The sequence below is a fragment of the Harmonia axyridis genome, chromosome 3, assembly GCF_914767665.1.
Source record: "Harmonia axyridis chromosome 3, icHarAxyr1.1, whole genome shotgun sequence".
Taxonomy (NCBI): domain Eukaryota; kingdom Metazoa; phylum Arthropoda; class Insecta; order Coleoptera; family Coccinellidae; genus Harmonia; species Harmonia axyridis.
In genome coordinates, this window is record NC_059503.1 from 60236281 (window position 1) to 60253838 (window position 17558).

Genomic DNA, 17558 nt, shown 5'->3' on the forward strand with positions numbered 1-17558 from the left:
ATGATTCCACCAGCCCATAAAGCGCACCAAACAGTCAGTTTTTCTGGATGTAACGGTGTTTCGACATACACTTGAGGATTAGCTTCACTCCAAATGCGGCAGTTTTGTTTGTTGACGTGGCCATTCAACCAGAGGTGCGCTTCATCGCTAATGGACGTAGTGCGCGATACGTATTCCGCACAGAACCATTATTTTCGAAATAAAATTGCACTATTTGCAAGCGTTGTTCAGGCATGAGTCTATTCATGATGAATTGCCAAACCAATCTGAGAATAAATCACTTGACAGCTATTAAATCGGTTGCCATCTTGAACAGTTTTGGCAACTTAAAGTTATATACCTCGAAAAAAACACCCGTTATAAGTATCAGGGCCGTCGCCAGCCAAACTGCCGCCTTAGGCGGTGACCTAATTTTGCGCCCTAACAGAAGCTAACTCTACAGACTGCAAAAAAATAATATTGGCTAATTGGATATTTAGTTTGTGGATGTCGAAGAGAAATCCAAAAATTTATCTATTTCAAGTTTTCATCAAATTGTCAAAAAATTAAAAATATGGATACCGATGACATATTTCAATCGCTTGTTCGATGGGATTGACCTAGATGAAATAATCATATTTCATATTCCTTTGGGAACAGTGGTATATTAGCTCACCATCTTTAACCTAATTTGAAGTTTTTAAATCCGAAGGCGAATAGAAAAATTCAGAATATAAGGACACTCACCATGCACATACTACACCATCAAAAAATATTAGAATATAATGGAATATTTTAATTTCTGAAAAATCCACATTCTGATTGGAGAATTGAAAAGACAAATAATAATCCAGAAGAACTTTGAGTAAAGTGAACGCCGACCAACCTGATGGGTGCATGTGTTTTTTTAGAGTTTATAACTCGTAAACAGCACTATGAGGGCATTACGCGACATCTGGATATTTAAGAGTATAATGCATAGTGCGGCATGCTTTGATGTTTTTTGATGTTAATTATACATTTGTTGGTATTCCTTCCTGTTGTTGCTTTGTGCACATGTGATTTTTGTTGATCAAGCTTAAAATGTCGCCCTTGCATTTGGCGCCTTAAGCGGCCGCCTACCCAGTCTCGACGGCCCTGTGTATAAGGTTAGCACAAACATTCGACGAATAAAGATGCTTAAGATATATCTTCACTGATCGTTATTTCACAAGAGTTCTAATTTTGGAATAGGTACTGAAGAAAAATTGTTTTAATTGGAATACTTATGAAATCTCGCGTACCTGCTTTCGTTCAACATCAGAGAAGATGTTACGTTGAAGAAAAAATCTATATGAACAAACTGTAAGAATTAATGGAAAGGTGAATGTACTTACGAAATCGGTTCTGCTCGCACCAACTGATTTGGGAATAGAGCTTCAGAATCAATGCCGATGTTGTTCAAGAAAATAAACATTAGTATTTGAAAACTTAACATTTTAAACAATACCGTAACATATATGTATATTAAGCAATATAATAGCTGGTGGGAGGAGTCAATTTCATATAAAATAGAAGGATAAAATGTTACCGCATGATCATCAGAAGAGAAAAACGGACAATCAAAAACAGCGTCCTAATATTCCATCAGAAGTATTCACTGCTGTGAGTTCAAATTTCAGATCAAATAAAGCTATGTTAGCAGGTTCCAATCGATCTATCCTGCATCTACCAATCTCAGCATCGGAATTTAGAAACTGGGCACTTAAAATCCTGATTGCGAACACAAAACAAAAATTCATGAATTTATGAGCATTACGGACACCAAAAATTGTTTTACAAATTTCCATATGTGGTAATTATTTTGTCATTATGTCCTTTGGTCCATTAGAGTTGACATTGATTTTCTTGTTGTTGCTGTATTAAATCATATGTTATATAAAACCTAGCAATCAAATTAAAGAAATTTTGCAATGTTTTTATGTAACATCCGATACCTCCTAATTGACCCACAGTTCAAACTAGCAGCAATTTAGGTATAAAGGGTATCCCAGAAGTCTTGCATTTGAATTATATTATATTATTTTTCCAATTTCATTTCTCCTATATTATCCTGGTTAGTGCCTTTAATTCGAAGTCAACTGCTCCAGCTTGAAAGATATCACTTTTTGCCGAACAAAGTATTCAAAATTAATATTTCGCCCAACTTCAACTAAATGTACCGAAAAAAAATTACTACATCCGTTTAGCGAGTGATTTCAAATTTTATTTCCCAAAGGGAATCTTTGATGTTCTTTTTTCTCTTGAAAATGAGCTATTGCTCTTGAAGCCATGAACCAAAAAATAAAATGTTGAAAAGTAATGGTTCTTGAGGAAAATTGGTAATTTGAAAAAATATTATCATGAAATTGTTCCACTGGATGTTACAAAACTGGGTTTAACAACAGACTCCTGTTAAACCCTGTATAGTGACTAATAAGTCAGCATTCAACGAAAGAATGAATATTCAAGTTGAAATTAATACTTTTATCTACAGTGCAGTTACTGAAAAAAATTCGAAAAAAATTAAGATAAAAATAAGAAAACTATAATACTTCAAATTTTGCCAAATATCATCTTGTTGCTTTTTTTTTGTATAAAGCTTAAAACTGTTATTTCACATGTAAATAATAAATATAATATTCAATTCCGATAAAACTGTTTGTTTTGAAATTGTAAGAAAAAAAAATTCGAACGGTCATATTTATGGCACCCCTTGTCTACATATCTGTCACAGACCGACATACATTATCGACTTTGAACACGGATTCGTTATCAGTGGGTAGCACCTGAAACTCCTGAAAGGAATCAAGCAACATATTGAGTCAATCCCGGCCCATAATTCGAAATAATTGAGCAATCTCGCTCAAATATATTTGCTTGGGGATGTTTCAAAGGAGTTAGAATTTCCAGATTCATATTATGACAGAGATGGAGAAAGGTAAATTGGATGTAGGTGTTCAATCTAGAATGAGTAGGAAAATATAATCTATTTCTGAATAAAATTTCTGATTGAATGGAAAAAAAATTTGTCGACCGTGACAGGACTCGAACCTGCAATCTTCGGATCCGAAGTCCGACGCCTTATCCATTAGGCCACACGGTCGATGCATAAATAATTTGTATGGACGCCTCTAGTGTGGGGATATAAACTCTAACTTGCACTCTACAGGGTCTTGTTATAATGCGTTGCGCTTTCATATCTGCTGAACCTGAAATCTAAGCAATTTCGTTAGAAAACATTAAATTGAAACGATACTGAAATTGTTAAAATTGACTACAACAATGGTGAAAATTTTGCAGACCTAGTTCGCTAAACTTAAGTCTTTTATGTCAACGAGAGGCACCTTATCGACCGGTAATGGTGAAATTGGTACAAAATTTGAGCTGTTGAGACAATTTAGTGATGTGAACAAATCGAAACCGTGTGCGACGTTCACGAAATATCATCTTCAGTGATGAAGCTCATTTTCACCTCGGTTAACGAGGACATACAACCTCGAATGTACGAATTGGTTATGAGAAACTTCATTAAAAGGATATGGTACTGCAACCGTAGCTGTGGCAGTCATTTAGCTGCAACCGTCTTTCACCATCAATGGCCTTCTGTACTCTTCACAATGAACTGAACATATTTTGATTTCTCTTCAGATGTACTCGTTTTTTTTAATATCAAAATGAAAACTCTTATTGGGAAGCCCTTTATTTTATGACATATTTCACATTTTTTTAGAAATTAATTATTAAAAGTCTTTACTGATATGTTTTGGATTTATAAATTTCTTCATAATTTGATTTCTTAAACTTATATTGTACAGTCCATTCAGGAATTATTGACATCGGCTTTATTTCTAGTTACCAAAATATCACTAAAATTTGCTATGATCCATCATAGAAATAATCAGTTTATATTATTTTCATAATTTTTCTATCCCAAATTTTCTAAATTACGAAGGGGCGCATACAGTCATGATTTTATAAAATGGAATTCAGGTTCTATAATGTAAATATATTGGAATGATATGACATTTCAAGGAAATCCAATGAAGAGATGTCAATTCCTTAGAGAATCGCCAATGGAAGATCCCATTAATGTATGATCATTTTTGCAAAAATTGCTTCAGGAAGCTATTGACCTCGTTCATCGTCGGAAACTTACCTTCATTTTTACAATCTTTGCATTCTCGCCTGGTCCTAACAACAAATTAGGATACGATCAAACAAACTAGAATAATTCACGGTTTTTGAGAAAAAAAATTATCAACAGATAATACGTCTGAGTTGTTGAGGCTGGAATTATTTTCGAACTCAAATTTATTCAATAGGCGGATGTCAAAACGATATTTTTATTGAGAACTGGTACAAATAAAGAATAAGTGTAAAAAAATCAATTATGACATTTTCACAAATTATTAAAAACTACTTTTCGGGCGCAATCTTTAGGGGGCTGTAACTAAGCAGGGATGGTTAAAAAAAAAGTTTATATGAAAGACCCACCCTATTTTTTGACAAGGAAACGCCCCTTAACTTTTTCCGCAAACATTCAAATATAACCTGTATATTTAAGTATTTCACATAACAAAAATAGACACGTATGAATTATTCTGCCTATATTGCTGGTATTCTTATAATAATATTTGAAATAGAATGTTTGGCGAGACGTACTCGACCCAAGCTAATTTTTTGGGGATTCCGTTGTATCAAACTGAGATCACTGATAGAATCGTCAGTTTGGACTCAGTGATCTCTGCCAAATACACCTTCCATTTTTATGTCGGAGGGCTTTGCGATCATCTAACGTGAATTGACAATTTCATCGTGCTATGGGCGACTTTGCTGGACTAGCAAAGAGTCACTACAAGTCTATATAAAATATAGTAAACAACCACTTACATAAATGTGAAAATGTTTTGATATCACAGATGATTATAGAGAAATATAGTACTTCCGGGTTACTCAAAATAGCTCTTTATATTATAGATCTTCTTCCTTATAACAAACTTAAAAGAAATTCAAATTTTGCGCAAGGTGGTTTACAAAGAGGGTCACTGGATATTGTGATTAATTCTTTGAGCAAAATTGAAAAGTGGCCCGTCAGTATGATAGTATTTTTCACGAGCTATCAAAATATGTTATCGGAAAATCTATCGAACACAGGCATGAAAAGTTATCAAAGAAAACTCGTTCTGCAAAAGAAAAATATTTTTTGTTTCAAATTAGACCAGTTTTCAAAATCAAATGGTTAAGAGCAATTCTTGACGATTTTTTTTTTATTTGAATTTCCGATTTTCTCTTGAACGTAAAATTTGTTGAAAGCTTCTGAGACAATGGAAAAATAACGATGCTTGATAAAGTAAAAGTAACTAAGGATAATAGCACATATCCCTACATGATAGAGTAGCATGAGTAGATTGTAGTTTGATCATCGATTTAAAACTGATATTACATTATCACTATCAATGATTTGAGTCGAAAAAAAGTTGAGAGATCTATTACAAGATATATTCAACATGAACAATGATAAAATGTTGAACACAAAAGTGTATGTTACCCAAATAAACGACAGAGAGTATGAATAATATGTTTATATTAACGTTGAATAGGAACTTGATGATATAGTTATTAGAAAACGTAAAATCAACGTGTTCTATAGATAGGTGAATAATGAATTTTATCAATGCAATGTTGAAATAACGTTCAATATCAGCAATCAGCATATTTATAATAAATATAAAATAACGTTATCTAGTTATTATAAAACTAGTTTTCGAAACTAATATGAATATAACGTTATCAACACGTATCTGAAACACGTCAGAAACCAAAAGGTTGAAAATTCAACCGGGAACGTGTATTTCAACGATACAACGAATTTTGTTGGACTACTTTAGGTTTGACCACAATTTTCTCCGATTCACTAGTTCAGAAGTCTGATCACTAGTCTGATTTCAATATAATTGGCGCTTGACAATTTTTTTATTTTACAACATAGGCATTTTCAATGAGAAAACATGTATATAATTTTTATTTTCTGTCCGTCATAAATCTACTTCTACAGTAAATGAAAGAAAAATGCCAAGGAATGTTCAGAAAAATGAATACACAAACATTTGAATACATTTCCATTTCCCTTTTAGAAGAATACCTACCATCGATATATAACTTTATTTGCAAACGTAGGTACCACTCAAAATAATAAAATTTTATTGCTAGTTCATTTGAAAGGAGAAATTATACACATTATCAATTTTATTTAATGATATAAATATTTCAAGTTTCTAAAAATTACACAGAGACATTATTGCTTTTTCAAAATATGATATTCTCAATAAACTTAGATAAAAATCCATCAGTTTTCATCATTCTTTTGTGACATTCTCTTATTGATATCAATAAATTTCACATTGCCAGTTTTGAATTTCTCAACAAAATCCGTACAGCTATCCACCGTAAGCTCGACGCCGTATTCCATCACTGCAAATCTCCTATTTGGTATGTCTATGCCTACCAGCAGAGGTACTACATCGTCCAGACCAACTAAATCACGGACAATGTCACTTGTTTCGCTGTCTAGGCCTATTAAAAACTGTAGATAGTTCTCGTTCTTTACACAGAGGAGGAAATCCTCATGTAGGGCGGTGAAATTGATATTGTGCTTCTTGTAATAACCATCGGCGGCTGGTGTTAGGACAGATTCGGCGAAATGAAGCTCAGTTTCTTCACCATCTATGGACATGACATGAAAATTAATAGTGATTAGGTCGAATTGAAAATGTGAACAAGGCTTTGCCATAGATGTTTTAATTTGGAGACTACATACCTACGAAGAGTATAATAGCAGGAAAATCTTGCAATTTGGCCGCATATCGTTCTGTTAACACGTTAACAGCTCTTGGCTTCCATGGAAAATTCTGAGGGAATATGTGAAAATTTTAGATTTCTGTAAATAAAGACTTAGAGCTCTAATTAACAAAAATTGGTCCAAACTAAGGAGTACGTTCTTAGACAGTATTGATAACAATTGACAATATTCTGCCTGGATTCTCTTTAATCATACCTGTGCCAGTGGATCTTCAGCTAATTCAGTTCTGGCGTCCATTGTTATAACGTGTCCATTACTATCTAATAACAGAAGAGTGGGGATTCCTCTAATGCCATAAAGTTGGGCCAGTTCTGCCCTAACTGCAGATTGTTGAAATGGAACAGCTAACCACGGCATATATCCTACACAAGTAGAGAAAGATTCAGGACTCCTATAACATAAAATTAAACTAGTTATTGGTAAATTATGAAACACATAGACATAGATATTACAAATAATTCACAATTGGTATTAAAAAAGAAGCACAGAGTAATTGATAAGATTTTAATTATTATCACTATAAATGTACATGTTTCTAGAAATCTCAAAATGCATTGGTTTTTGATTTTCATAATCATGTTTGAGCACTACCCTTATTTTTCACCGTAGAATCCAACGAAATTACAAAAAAATAGGGTTCTAATTTGAAAATCTAAAGTTATGGTCAAATTTTGTTCACAATTTTTGGCACAATATTTGAAACACCCTGTGATGATATTTTTCAAATTCAAGATATGCATGATATTCCAACAACATTCTAGTTTGAGAAAGTGAATTGAGTATACGCATAGGATATTCACAGTAAGAATAATTCACGTAATTGTGACTAAGGAAATTCTTTCTTTATCACTGTTTTTTCTTAATATTTTGAAAAATATTAGTACTAATGCAATAATTTCAGCAAAGAGTAATTGAGAATGGAAATCTTGATAATATCTAAGATATAAAATGAAAAAAAGAGTTTTTTTTTTAATTTTTTTGCCGTAATTTCGAAAATATATTAGCTAAATGGGGCATCATGAACAATGTCATATTCCGAATTTTCAGATTTCAAATCGACCCCGTTCTCCAGAAACGTCTAATAGGCTGTCGAACTTGAAACACCCTGTATATTAATCGACAAATGTCTGATTTGGACAAAATCAACAACTAGACGGATTAACTTAACGAATATTTTATGATTCCCATGAAAACAGGGAAAAATTAAGTAGAAAGGTATGCATACTGTTAACTCATAATAACTGCAGTATTCGTGCGTTGCTCCATATGATTAATTTAATGTTTTGATTGACTTAGATGTATTCAGTTGAAAAAAATATTGTCCATATGAAGTATGTTTCCAATATTTTGATTTGTTATTTTTATTTTTCATTGTTAGTGAAAAATAGCACCAAGAAAACCTTCACTACGATACTAAGTAGAAGAGAAGATTGGGAAAGGGAGTCCATAATCCCAGTTCTCGAAAAGAATACCATTGAATAGTACACAGATGGTTCTAAAACCAAGACCGGGCCGTCGCTGGAGTATTCGGGACTGACATCAAATGCCCACTATCGTTAGGCTGCTGTCTAAGAGATACTTGCAATAGAAAGATGTGTGAAAATTAACCTTCATCATATAATATCATCGATTCTAAGATGGTATTGGAGTGCTGAAGATAACTCAGCGAAATAGGCAATAATAGCAAGGTCTTTTTAGTCAAAGACAGTTTCGTTTCCTTCGAAGTACCTAAGGAGATCAAGATAATCATTTAATGAAGCACGTGGCATGAGTTATGCTGCTTTATCAAGTTTTGTTCCCTTTGAAATTGCTGTATGTATAGACAATAGTAGGCGAACCACCCTTAAAAAGAAAAGCAGGGAAGATTTTCTATTAAGAATCCCCCTCAATAATGTCTTCTTCATGAATTATTAGGGTAGTTTTCTAAGCTAGAGCATGTGCAGGATATTTTCGGCTTGACTCGCATATTCTTAATGCCTTTTATCAATTGCAAGCTGTAGAAAACACCTGAGTATTCCTAGTTTTATGGAAAGATGGCTTTTCAATCATATTAAGTCTTCCTATATACAATTCAATAGCATAAAACTTCTGTGAAACAGAATCTGCCTACTTCATAGCTGATCTTCGATTCAATTAAATTCAAGATACCCTTCCGTGTATTCAAGAAGCTATGTTTTTCTGTAAGAAATTGTCAAATTATAAAGAGTTTCCGTTTATGTTTAATGTTGTGGAGTTCATTCAAGTATGAAAAGAACTATAAAGAAGTATAATTCGAGAGAATATAATTCCAATTCATTGAATATTTATGTAATGGTATTTATTTTAATTTACTAAATCGAAAATTTCTGTGTTCAATTTGAGCTCATTTTTGACACTTTCATAGATTCAAAACTACAATCAACGAGTTGATCGGTCAATCAAAGTTTTACGAAACCCATTGTCATAATGTTACACTGTGTACACTTAAAACGAGCTTTCATTGAAATTCGTGGTCAAGTGTGCTGTGGAGAAATTAGAGTGATTTTCTGGGAATTTCTACACACATTTCTTGACCACAAATTTAAATGAACGCTCGTTATATACTTGCTGAGAAATGAACAACAATCAACCTAGATAAAATGTAAAAAACCAGTATCAGTTATCAACTCGATGCTCGAAGCCTTGCCTATAGCCTGGCTAGGATAAATTTCTACATTGAGCCTGAACTGAGATAGAATTTGTTCATATAATACAATTGCAAAATTTTTTGTTTGTGCGCGTAGAAATTTAAGTGTATGTGAATTCATATTGAATCGGCATATTGCCAATTTTTGGTTCATTTTTTTATTGTATATTCCGATCTACATTATATTTATTGAATATCTATTTCATCTATATATTTTTCATTTTTATTTATTATTATTATATTTAGGCTACTATGTATGTTTTGTATAACATTATTATTACTATTTTATATTTTTCTGTTCTTGCATAGATATTTTAATATAGTACTGTCTACTCTTTATGTAATATTCGTATTCACATATATTTTTTTAAATTTTATACAATTTTTGTATATTTTATTCATTCTCTGTATATGTGCTTGATATATGAGATAGCATCTCAACAGCTAATGACTTTAGTTTTCGATGCTGAAAGGCTGAATAAACTACAACTTCATCGTTTATTCTATAATTTCTGTTAAATCTCTATTACGACTAATTTTTTCTAACACGACTCATCTAGGCCTCTGTGGAACCTCTCAGAAGCTCAGAACTTGTACTAGTTAAGAGAACCGCTTGAACCATTATTTGATTAGATATTTACCTATCACTACTGACGAAAATTATCTCGAAGTTGGGTTCCTTTTTCCTCACCAGCTTATACATATCGACAAGCTGCGGAGTAAATGCTCTGCAAGGTGGACACTGAAAGCAAGTCGAATGAAGGTTGAAAACAACATGTAGTAAAAATAAAACTCACCCAATTGGCAGAAAAGTAGAAACCTTTTATGCCGTCTGGTATATCCCTATAAAAAATATTTCCTTCGGTGTTTTGGTGCTCGCTGAAGAATATTCCTCCGGGTAAAAGTGTAACATCCTTGAGAACCTACAACAGTGTTCAAAATTCGTTACATAGCCTCAGCAATAATAAAAGTCACGTATTTTCACCTGTTCAACGGGTCTAGGTCTCCAAGGAAAATTCAGACCATGTGGATCCTCTAATAATTTATCCTGAGCAGATATACTTATAGTAGAACCGTCTTTGTCTAATAGTACCAGTGTGGGAACTCCCGATTTGATTCTGTACCTTCGTGATAGCCTAGCCTGTAATTAATTTGTATTCTAAGTATACATATATGTATGTAAAGAATGTGAATACAGATATTTGAGTTGGCTAATATTGTTATTCAAGAGAGTAGGTGACACGAAATCTCGCTCAAAAGAATTATTGAAACTATTTTTGGATGAATCATCAGTGATCAGGTTTGTTGAAAGATCTCTAGAGTACCTGATGTTAAAAGAAACACTTTTTTCCTTGACTATTTTTCCCGTTTCCATTTTTTTTTTACCTAGTATAGCGGCAATTTTTAGTTGACCGGAATCTGATGGAATCGGAAAAAAAGGTAAAGGAAAAAAGTGTTTCCATTGAATTTGGCGAAGCGAACTATCGGACATCTCAAAGACAACATTTCCTCTGCAACAGGGTGTTTGATAGGTGGCATTCACTGCCAGGCTGGATAGTAGGTACCCAAGTGTGAATTCTTTTAAAAATCTGTTGGATGCACTTCAATGTCATTATCCATTTTCCTCATTTTAGGGTATTGGTGTTGTGTAAATTTTTCTGTATTTTTTTCCTGAGAGTTATAGGCTTGTATGCCTCCTCTCTTATCCATTTTGTAATAATAATAAATTTTGGATACATTTTGTGCACACTGAATATTATTGAATGTGTAGTAAATCGGAAAGTTGGAAATTATTGAAATTTTTGTAGTAAATCGGAAATTTGAAAATTATTGAAACTTTTGAAATTATTGGGATTATTATTCAGAAAGAATATACGTTAAATTCAAAAGAGCGATCGCGACTTGTGTAAACTGATCATATCTTAAAAGCAGGATGTTTTATTTTTCAATTATTGCTTTTCTTAGTTATTGTCTCACTGCGTTGGTGAAATCGATATCTATATTTTGCACGGATAAGAAAAATAATTTAGATATGGGAAAATCTTGACTTATCTGAGTTCGATACATGCGAAAAACCGTTATGGTCGGACACAGCAAAAAGTTCGTTAGACAAAGTCGAAGTATGGTTTTCGATGAGACGACAGAAAAATATAGTTTGAAGCCAAGGTGGGGTCTGTTGAAGGAAAATTGAAGAAGGATAAAGAATTTTCTAACCAATGATCTAATTGGCATGGTATCTTGGGCAATTGTTGGGGCGGTCTTAGATAAGTACGATGTTACGATTTTGTTGAGGTTGAAGGAAGAAGTCAGTATCGCTTAGGGTCTCTTATTGAGAAGGGTTGAGAATTCGAACGTCGGTCGCGAAACTGGACTTAGAGCAAAACAATTTCTTTTCAAGATCAGAGTAATATTCAATAAGGATAAGTTAAATAGAACGGTAAATTGGTAGATGAGTGAGTTTTAGGGATGTTGGGTATTCAAGAAAAGGAATTGTTTTGGCTCTGAGAAAGGAAGAGTTAGGTCAGAAATAGAAAAACAGGGATTTTTTTTGGGATAAAGTTTTGGAATTTGTTTTGGTATAAATTAGATTAGCTCGGAATGCGCGAATCGGGAGTGGAGTTATTAAAAACGAATTACACTTTTCGAGTGAAAAGTTTGCAGAAATTAAAACTAGGTTTAGGCAGGGCCTAATTATTCACCTAGCATCGCGGGATAAGGGCAACTTAACAATCTTTTGGCTATTTAATTTTTATTTTTATTTGTTGATTTTTGAATACTTTTTCGATGAAAATAAGTTTATTTGAGTAGTCCCGATTCTTCCAAGTTCAAAGTTGGTTATTCTGTTTCTTTTGTTTGAATAATAGATTATTTGAGACATTTTTTTATTATAAAGTTTTTGGCCATTGAGTCAAATATATATCAATTTCGTGGATATTGTAATTTTGGATATTTTTTTTCTTTATTATATTTAGTTTTAAAATTTTAATCGACTTTTATTGGCCAAGAAAACCAATCCTGTCCCAAGAGAAGGAAAAAAAAAGGAAAAGATCTGTCCATTGAAGCGACGGGCCGGACTCGCACATAACAGCTTTGTGAAACTTACATAATTATTCATTCTCCGAGACCTCTGGAAAGCCGCTCTTTCAGGGGTTGAAAGAACATCTAAACCGGAGATAAGTGAACGTTGGTCAACATTCTCTGACCAACCCGTTCATGACAAATGAAAACAACTGGTACTTCAATGTGTAAGGAAAAGCTGGAATAATATCGCAGGTATAATTATATGAGAGGGAGTATAACAATGCAGAAGATGGTTTCAGATCTAGAAGAACAATAAAAAAGGGGATAACACTTTAAAATTCTCAAAAAATGTAGTCAAAACAATGGTGATCAACCAATAAATCTTTTCAAAATTAATAATTAGAGAAAGGTAGAGGAATTTTGATTTTTACAGCATTGATGGTTGTGACAATGGAAAAATGACTATCGGGGGAATGAGTTACGCCGCCGCGACGCTCAATGAAAAGAGGGGTAACATTTCTGAGGGGAATGGTTAAATAACAGTCAACTTTAGAATTATATATACAATACAAAAACAGTGGGATATTACGTAATATGATCAAATAGATTTCAAGGCGTGCCACAAAGTCGTAACAAGCTTATCATCTATCATAAACTACTCAAACTTGACTGTGGGGTGTGGGCGTCCACGATTGCAATCTATTCAATAGAGGGGTGAAACTGTTATTTAGACTCACCACGCATTTAGCGTTTGACTGCATATCACGGACAATTATTTTGAGGTCCACAAAAGAATTCTATTCAATATCAAATTAATTACATGTGACAATATTTTGTGGTTTCGATTGGGGATAAATTGGTGCTTAGAAATTCAGGTGATGGCCAAATGTAAAGAAATGGGGTTTTCTTATTCTGTGATTGGTGTCTCCTACGTTCGTTCTTTTGGTCTGGTCATAGAGTAATACATATAGATAGAGGGAGGACACGCAATTTTTACATGTCTCTAACATGGTTAGATTACGTTGTCGGATTGTGATATATTTTCAAATTCACAATTTTACTATATCGTTATGAAGGTTTATTATATTGAATGAAATATATTTATTTGAGTGATTCCCGATTGAATATGCAAATTTGAATATTTGGAATCCGATATTATTCCTAATTATCGAATTTATAATGAGTAGAATATTTATTATTTTCTGTATCTACCCGCTGAAATCCAAGGCAACTTTTGCTCTCCTAGCGGCATCGGTTGTTTCACGTCGTTTGGCGCGTTTGAAGTTTGTTTTCTGATATATTTAGGTATTTATTTCAATATATTTTGAGTTAATATGAAACCTTGATTCCCTACGCGAATTGAGTGAAATATCGTATCACTGATAAGTTTTCATTTCCGCGCGCTTCATGTCAAATTTGATAGTTCATGTTGGGAAGAAAATTTGCTTACTGAAAATGACATATGCTCTCTCTATTTATGTATATTACTCTGAGGGTCTTCAGTTGAAACTGTTCATACCATTACATTCTACTTATTTCGCTGTGTCATTCTTTAGGGTTCAACGGAAGAGATCCCAATGAATGCACACTTAAATAAAAGATCTCCACTCCCTCGCTATATCATTCAAGAATGTTTGGAAGGGGAAGTTATTTCAAGGTGGATTTAACCCCATCCGAATGATAAGCTACGGCCTGCGTTGTTTAATTAAAATGTTGTTTTTAATAGCATCAGCTACACTCGGATCATATCCATTATTCAATGCTATTCGACTGATTATAGCAAGAGCTTAATATAATCATATGGGAATTTCGCTAGAGAACAACTTTCAAAAAAAGGTCATATCGACTCAAAACTCCTTCGTTAATTCATAATAATCTTTCTAATGGTGGGTTTATGCACCATTCCTAAGAACTAAACCTAAGAATTCAGTGGCGTTTATGCACTCTCTTGTTATGGTGGGTTTATGCACCATTCCTAAGAACTAAGACTAAACCTAAGAACTAACGATTGAATGCTAACAAATCGAGTTCTTAGGTAAAGTGCATAAAAGCCCTCATTGATTTGTTAGAGTTCAATTCTTAGTTCTGAGGTTTAGTCTTAGTTCCTAGGAATGGTGCATAAACCCACCATAAGACTGACTCGAAAACAATACATACATGTAATAGGAAATGTGGTTTGATCATAATTCATAGACACCATTTGCAAAATAGTAGACTCAGCAAAATACAATGTATATGAACAAAGGATAGAATAGAATTGAGCCTAAAATGACTAAGTAATAATTTATTCTGAGGAGATTCTTCATAGTTGGGTTCTGCTAGTTTAAAGGTAAAGCTAGCAGAACCTAGGATTTCTGTTGAAAAAAACCTGAATCCAAAAACTCGTAGGTTCGAAAGTAAGCCTGTCTAATATTTAAGCTTTTGAAGAGCAAAAAATTTTTCAATAGAGTAATAAATTAGCCTCAAATTAGGGCTAAAAATTGAAAATTCTTCTAGATTTACTGAGGTTGGCAACACAGAACGTCTCCAATGAGTAATAAAATACAGAGGGATGCCCTTCAAAATATAACAATAGCAACCGCATAGTTTCGAAATCTTCCGATATTTCAAGACGTTGACTCATTCAATGGTCTACCAGAAAAAGTATGCAGATCCAACCCCATTCTTCATTGACCAGAAATAAAAATAACATGTTTTCCTGAGGGATAAAAACCTGACATGAATCAATAGACAGCTGCTATTGTGTGGGCTTTACTAATGAGAAGACGTTTATGCGTTTCATTTTAATTCTAGCTTTTTTGTTTCTTTTGTAAAAAACATTTACTCTTCATTTGAATCTGCCAACAAATTTTTATACAGGGTCCATTCAAAGCAAGCTTTGCCACTGGATGGTGCATTAATGGATATTCATCAAGGATGAAGGTAGATTATTTTGAGCTGTTTGTGATGTGAAGAATCGGAATTGTGTGCGTCGCTCAATAACTACTAAGATATTGCTGCTGTAGCCCTTAGTTTTAACGAAAACCCAGGTTTGTCTATTACTCGTCGATCTTGGGAATTCGTCATTCCACAAACGACATTACTCTAGAATTAAAATATGTCGACGTTTATTTCCAACAAGACGGCGTTACTTGCCACACAAACAACGAAACAATCGAAATTTTGCAAGATAAGTTTCCTGCCGTGTTATTTCTCGAACAGGTGATAACAATTGGCCGCTAAGATCTTGTGATTTAACACCTTTAGACTTTTTTCTTTGTGGTTACGTGAAAGATAACGTCTTAATTAATAATCCACAGTTAAGATAGAATTTATTTAGGACATACAGCTGAAATTGGTGAATTGGTCAATTAAAATTTCATGAAAAGGTTATGGTGCTGCAACCGTAGCCGTGGCGGCTATTTGGCTGATATCATTAACCATCATTGATGGTATACCTTCCTCTTTGTAATTAAATAAACATTCAATTATTTTTTGCAAATTAATCTCGTTTTGTAGTAAAAAAATGAAACATCATATTGGAAAACCTTTGCTTATAAAATCAAACCTAGCACCCTCCATCTCACCTTGAGCTCGACCTCGTCGAACGGCAATGCAAACCAGGGCAACCCGATCAGACATTCTCTGTGATTGGCTTCGAAGCCACTGTATACGTCGTTGTTTACCCACAACACCACTTGCACTACCTCCATCCTCTTCCCATCATTTCCATCTTCTCCGTTCAATTTACTGTACAAATCGAGCATCTGGCACGTCAGTTCATCACTTTTGGAATTGATATTCGCGAAGGAAAAATACAAACCGACAACGTCCGCCTTCTCCAGAGCTTTCGACGTTTCGGTTAGCGGGAAATCGACATCGCAGCTATTCGAGCACCTCATTAGCCGCTCGCCTAGGAGCTTATCCTGCCACTTATGCTGGTCAGGCTCCATTTGTCTGATGGGATATTGAAATTGAGTAGGGTATCGAAGAATAATGGATATGGGAGTTTTAAAGATGCATGTTTTTCAATATTCCTTTCATCCTATCAAGACCAGATGGGAGTCCTGGATATCATACAGATGCATCTAGTTGCATGTGTATGCGCCTAACGAACACGTCCATTCGTCATTAGCCACCCTTTTCGACGTGAGTCACCCCTTCGAAGAGTACACTGAACTCTGGAGTGCGCCTGAACAAAGGTCTCGCGATCGGTGGGCGCGAAAAAGACGGAGGTATAGAACGCGCTCGCTCGCGAAGCGTCAGGACGCTATTGCTGCAGGGACGTCGGAAAGCAGATGAGAAGACGTGGCCGGTGGAAATTCGACTGAAAGCGTGGAGTAACGTGCAGCGTTCAGATGCTGAAAATTCTGCGCCTAATGGGCCAGTGGCGGCAGGTGGGGGTGATACGTGATGAATGGTAATTCTAGGGGAACAATATACAATGTGGAAAAGCCAAATGGAATGAATTCATTATCTTGGGGACTGTACAGGTTGTCTCAAATTGGTTCTCTAGTGATCACATAACTTCTTTGAGCTAGAAAAAAAAAATGAATGGCACATTTTCGGGATCGATTTTTGAGAGAATTGATTTGGTGAAAACCGAACCCCTTATAACGGGTGTTTTTTTCGAGGTATATAACTTTAAGTTGGCATTACTGTTCAAGATGGCGACCGTTTTAACAGCTGTCAAGTGATTTATTCTCAGTTTGGTTTGGCAATTCATCATGAATAGACTCACGCCTGAACAACGCTTGCAAATAGTGCAATTTCATTTCGAAAATAATGGTTCTGTGCGGAATACGTATCGCGCACTACGTCCATTTTATTTTGTTTAGCGATGAAACGCACTTCTAGTTGAATGGCTACGTCAACAAACAAAACTGCCGCATTTGGAGTGAAGCTAATCCTCAAGTGTATGTCGAAACACCGTTACATCCAGAAAAACTAACTGTTTGGTGCGCTTTATGGGCTGGTGGAATCATTGGTCCGTACTTCTTCAAAAACGATGATGGCCAGAACGTTACAGTCAAT

The 17558-nt window shown here is 34.3% G+C and overlaps 1 protein-coding gene and 1 non-coding gene across 2 annotated transcripts; both read right to left on the reverse strand.

Moving 5' to 3' along the window:
- Positions 1–3030: 3030 nt before the first annotated feature.
- On the reverse strand, positions 3031–3103 carry Trnar-ucg. Its single transcript has one exon. It is a non-coding gene; the product is annotated as a tRNA-Arg (tRNA).
- A 2940-nt stretch (positions 3104–6043) lies between these two features.
- On the reverse strand, positions 6044–16988 carry LOC123675609 (nucleoredoxin-like). The gene is made up of 7 exons (XM_045611008.1): positions 16112–16988; positions 10510–10665; positions 10322–10447; positions 10166–10266; positions 7055–7250; positions 6818–6908; positions 6044–6723 (listed from the first exon to the last, which is right to left on the reverse strand). The coding sequence occupies exons 1-7, from the start codon at positions 16475–16477 to the stop codon at positions 6347–6349; spliced, it is 1413 nt and encodes a 470-aa protein (XP_045466964.1). The 5' UTR covers positions 16478–16988; the 3' UTR covers positions 6044–6346.
- Positions 16989–17558: the final 570 nt, after the last annotated feature.

Coding starts and splice junctions, on each gene's coding strand:
- LOC123675609 (XM_045611008.1), bottom strand. CDS start 16,477: ATGGAGCCTGACCAGCATAAGTGGCAGGATAAGCTCCTAGGCGAGCGG. Junction 10,666..16,111: donor TCGACGAGGTCGAGCTCAAG/GTGAGATGGAGG, acceptor AATTAATTACAG/GCTAGGCTATCACGAAGGTA. Junction 6,724..6,817: donor TGCTATTATACTCTTCGTAG/GTATGTAGTCTC, acceptor TCATGTCCATAG/ATGGTGAAGAAACTGAGCTT.